Source organism: Cyprinus carpio, chromosome B20, assembly GCF_018340385.1.
Source record: "Cyprinus carpio isolate SPL01 chromosome B20, ASM1834038v1, whole genome shotgun sequence".
In the NCBI taxonomy this organism is placed as follows: domain Eukaryota; kingdom Metazoa; phylum Chordata; class Actinopteri; order Cypriniformes; family Cyprinidae; genus Cyprinus; species Cyprinus carpio.
The window spans coordinates 22310965-22315964 of NC_056616.1; the positions used below are offsets into that span (position 1 = coordinate 22310965).

A 5000-nucleotide genomic window follows, 5' to 3' on the forward strand; every position below is an offset into this window, starting at 1 on the left:
GAATATTATTACACCAGTGATCTTCAGTGACGCTACCAGTGAATGATGAAAAAAAAAAAAAAACTTTTTAAGAAATATATGGAGTTGTGTGTGTGTGTATATTTTTTTTCTGTGAACCATTCCATCACTTGGGGTGGATATATATACACACACACACACACACACACACACACACATAATTTAATTAATACTCAATTATGAATATTAATTAATACTCCATTATGAATAAAGTGAAGTGTTACAGATGTCATTTATAAGACAAATCCCACAATATGAGAATGAAATGCAAACAAATACAGTTACATAGGATTTGATTAATTTTATTCTGTTAATTTAATATTTAATGATATTATATTATACTTCATTACAGATGTCTTTAACAAGACAAAGCCCACAATATAAAGCTTATGAACTAGAAAAAAAATTTAATATATTTTTTATTTTATTAATTTTAAATTATTATTTTATATATTACAGATGTTTTCAATAAAACAAAATCCACAATATATAATTGACGAACTAGATTTTTTTTTTGATTATATTAGTTAAAATTAAATTATTATATTACATTTTAATTTAATATATTCAAAATGTCTTTAATAAAAATCCCTACAATATCTAACTGATGAACAAAATACTAGGTATAATTTTATTTTATTAATTTTATTATTCAATGAATAACTATACATTTTAATTATATATATTACAGATGTCTTTAATAAAACATAACTTAAGAAACATAAGAGAGAAGAAAAAAAATAATTTATTATTTATATAATTTAATATTATATCATATTACAGGTGTTTTTGATCAAACAAACCCCACAATATCTAGCTGATAAACAAGAAAAATTTTAGATTATAAATAATCTATTTTTAATGTATTACATTATATTATATTACAGATGTATTTAATAAGACAAACCCCGCAAGATCTAGTCTTAACAAGAAAAAATATAAATATTAAATATAATTTTATTTTTTAATTATTTAATCATTATATTATATTTATTAAATATTACAGATGTCTTTAATAAGAAAAAAACTTTGGAAAAAAAAAAAAAAAAATGCGGCTATTAATTTTCCATGACTTGTTGATGGTTTTCCATGACCATGGGGACCCCATACAGTTTGTACCAACAAACGTTGTGAACATTTATAATGATCGATGAAGTCATTTTGATGGACTGAATTTCATTTGTTGCAAGGACAAGGTGACTGAAACTGCGACCAAACAGTTTTCCTAAAATAATAACTGTAGCAACTCTAGTATTTTGGCAGAAGCTATGATTCCCATGGTACTGTTTAGTAACAGAAACAGTCATTCTATCTCTTCTTGTTAAAGCCAGCACATTACTGGAAGCGGTTTGTGATCGTACCATTCTGCGAAGATCTGCGAGAACTCCAGCGAGCTGTTGGCCACGGGGGAGATGAAGTAGAACGGGGTGCTGCCCAGGTTAGCCGAGTCCATGAACTGATACAGACACTCCAGCAGGTCGTAGATGACCCCGGACGAATAACACGGCACCAGCACGTTCCCGCCGGCACGGATGGTCATGGCTGAGGGGAGAGACAGCACGGAGTCAGGCGCGCTCTTACGTAACAGGCTGCAGCGGTGTCAGACTCACCCAGGTTGCTGCAGAATTCTCCCAGCATGCCGTCTGGGTTGGCGGTGGGGATCTGGGTCAGGCCCGTCAGGATGAGCACGTCGCTGTTCTTCAGAGAGCTCTGCTCCATGGGCTGCACAAAGAAAAACTGCTGTTTTATACCAGAGGTGAAGACCCGAATGAGCCGTCTTACTGTCCAGCACCCGAAGAGAACAGTCACACAGCTCACAGGAGACGTCAACAAAGTGCATCGCGTCTAATATTGATATACTTCTCAGCTTTATTTCAGTTAACAAAAGAGATTGTCATCATTTTTATTCATTACTATTAAGAGACTGAACTCACAACTGATATCAATGAAGTGTGATCTTATGTTAGAAATCATATTACTCAACCAGTGTTTTTTATTTGGTATTGTTTATATACTATTATGATATTTATTAATATTCTGAATTAGCTTTTTTTGTTATGTGATTTGGAAATTTGTATTATTTTGAACTAGATTTCTTTATTTTATATATATTTTTTATTTTTATTTTTTTATTTTCAGTTTAAGTCTTAGCAGTTTCATTATGTGCTTTTGGAATTTTAAAGTTTTCTTTTTTATTTAAATTCTGTTTCAGTTCTAGTAATTTCAGCACTTAAACTTATTTCCTTTCAGTTAGTTGCCAAGGCAACATTTCTAATTTTTCTCATTTCAACATTTCTAAAAAAAAGCACTCGACCAGACTTATTTATATAATTTATTATTTCTATATTATTATTGTGTTATTAATATTTTGGATTAGGTTTTATTTTTATATTTTAAGTCAACTTTTCATGTTTTTATTATTTAAAAATTTTAGTATTTTTGTAATGTGCTTTTGTCATTTTTATTCATTTTTGGTCTTTTTATTTATATAGCTTTAGTTTATTTTTGTTTTAGTTTGAGTAGTTTAAGTACTTTAACTTAGTAGTTTTCAAGGCATTTCTCATTTTTGCTTATTTTTGTTAAGTGTAAGTTTTTCATCTAATATTATGATTTTTTTTTTTAAGCTTTATTCCCCTAATCAAAAATCATATTTAATGGTTTTAGTTTTAGTTAGCAATAACAACACTGGACTTGATTTAGGATTGATTTCAGTGTTGCTATGCCATGCGTACAAAAAAGCGGTCCATTTTAAATGGATCTTTTTTATTACTACATTCTGCTGTAAAACAAATTCATTTGTAAATAATACTATTAATTTTGTTTTAATTTGAATGAATATTTTATTATTTAATAGATTTTATGATACTGCATTTCTTTCGACTTGAAGGATTCTTGCATGATTTAAGGGATTGTGTTTTCTCTCAAGGACACGTGTGATGCTGCTTCAGATGCGTGTGTGTGTGTGTGTGTGTGTGTGTGTGTGGCGTCACCTGAGGGTGTGTGGTGAGCAGAGACGAGCCAGACACATAAGACACTTTCTCATAATGCGACTGAATGATCCAGTTTGAGCTGCCCAGAGAATATCCCGAACTCAGCGGCGTGACCTGCACCGCTCCGAACAGCTCCTGACAGACCGAGACACAGATTCAGCTGAGAGACGCATTCACGCCTTTGAGTTTAGCCTGGAGTGTCGAAATGAGGACCTCACCACTTTCTGAGAGTATCCCACCAGCTGGACTTTACTGAGGGCAGAATTGACTTCCTGCACGCTGTAACACTTCCTCCAGCTCCAGACGTCCACCGCGTCCTTCAGAGGCCCCGGGAGCAGCCTGAAACACAAACAGTGATCATCAGCCTCCAGTGACTATTACGAAGAAAAAAACTAACTTTTTTATTATTATTTGATTAATTTAATATTCAAATATTAATTACATTATATATTATTAAATGTATTATTTCTATATATTAAATTTAATAATAATGTCTATTTATATTCTAGATGTCTTTAAAAAACACAAACCCACAATATTTAGCCAATGAGCTAGAAAATCATTTAATAACTTTATTTTTATTATTCAATAACTTTGAAAATGATTTAGTAAATATTTAATTATGCATGATATTATTTTATATTATATCACTGATGTCCTTAATAATACAAAATCTGATACACAGGAAAAATTTAATTAATGAAATAGAATTGTATTCATTTAATGTTGAATTACTAAATATATTTCACACGTTTCTTTAATACGACAAAACCCAAAATATCTAGCAAAATGAACTACAAATAATTAAATGAATGAAATATAATTTTATTTTGATAATTTAACATTGAATTATACATTTTATTATTATATTACTTTGGATTAGATTTCTTTAGCAAGACAAAACCCACAATATCTAGCCGATTAACAACAAAAAATATGGTTTTGTTATTTTTATTTAACCTTGAAATATTAATTATATGACTGTACATTATAGTATAGGTGTCTTTAAGCGCCCACGATGTCTAGCAGATTAACTAACAAAAAAAGTATTAAATACTATTTTATTTAGTTATATTAAAGATATCTTAAAAAAGACAAAACCCTCAATATCTAGCTGATGAACTACAAAAAAATGAATTAGCAACCTAAGCTGCACACAGACACGTTTGTGTGCGTTCTCATTCATGCACCCCTGGAGTGAACTGTTGTCAGAGCTGGTGGATTTGCTCAGAATGAGCTGCAGTGTGAGTTCAGTACCGCTGTATTTCTTTGTTCTTCCAGCAGGTCGCAGCTTGAGCCTTCGGTACTCGCTCCATGAACGTCACCAACTCCTCCATCAGCAGCCTGAAGCAGACACAACACCACAGAACCGCCGAGAGCTCAGCATTAGATCAAGCGAGGAATCAAGGGCCGCTAATGTGACATCGTTCAAGTTTAGGGTCGGGTAACTTTTTAAAGCTTTTAAAAATAAGAGACTGAATGCATCCCAATTTGTCTGAAAGCGGTGGTGAGTGGGAGCACCTGCCGATCTGTAGGGTGGGTTCAGTGGCGTATACGGTCCCGGTGAAGCCCGTGTGCTCGGTGATATACGGCAGAGCCATCATGCAGTGATAGTTTGAGATCAGGATCACGTCTATGGTGGAGAGGTCCAGCAGCTCTTTCTGAAAAAGTCATTTCTTTAACAAAACCCTGTCTGCTGCACAGATGGGACAGAAGGAGGGAGAGGTTTATTTATGTAAGAGAGCTAATATTTACTTCAGGGAGGCAAAATTCGGGCTGCGAATCCACAAACACTCGTCCTGAGCATTCCTTCAACTCCTACAACACACACACACAACACAGTTCAATCATGGAAATATATTTGAATTCATTCATATGTTTTAAATAGAGGACTGTGATTATTTCGGTGTCACACAAGTACTCACTTTTTCCAGGTTTACGGCTCCATCTTTGGAAACCCATCCTGGGAGTTTGGATAATCTTGGACTGTAA

The 5000-nt window shown here is 32.9% G+C and overlaps 1 protein-coding gene across 1 annotated transcript in view; it reads right to left on the bottom strand.

Annotated features, from left to right (window-relative positions):
• The window catches only part of ints9 (integrator complex subunit 9), a 13225-nt gene that overhangs the window by 5981 nt on the left and 2244 nt on the right, over window positions 1-5000 (bottom strand). Inside the window, exons 4-11 of the mRNA XM_042746306.1 lie at window positions 4934-4994; window positions 4764-4826; window positions 4530-4669; window positions 4266-4352; window positions 3227-3347; window positions 3009-3143; window positions 1629-1740; window positions 1380-1560 (exon numbers count right to left, since the gene is read on the bottom strand). Of these exons, the coding sequence (XP_042602240.1) occupies window positions 1380-1560; window positions 1629-1740; window positions 3009-3143; window positions 3227-3347; window positions 4266-4352; window positions 4530-4669; window positions 4764-4826; window positions 4934-4994 (900 nt within the window). The remainder of the gene's footprint in view (window positions 1-1379; window positions 1561-1628; window positions 1741-3008; window positions 3144-3226; window positions 3348-4265; window positions 4353-4529; window positions 4670-4763; window positions 4827-4933; window positions 4995-5000) is intronic.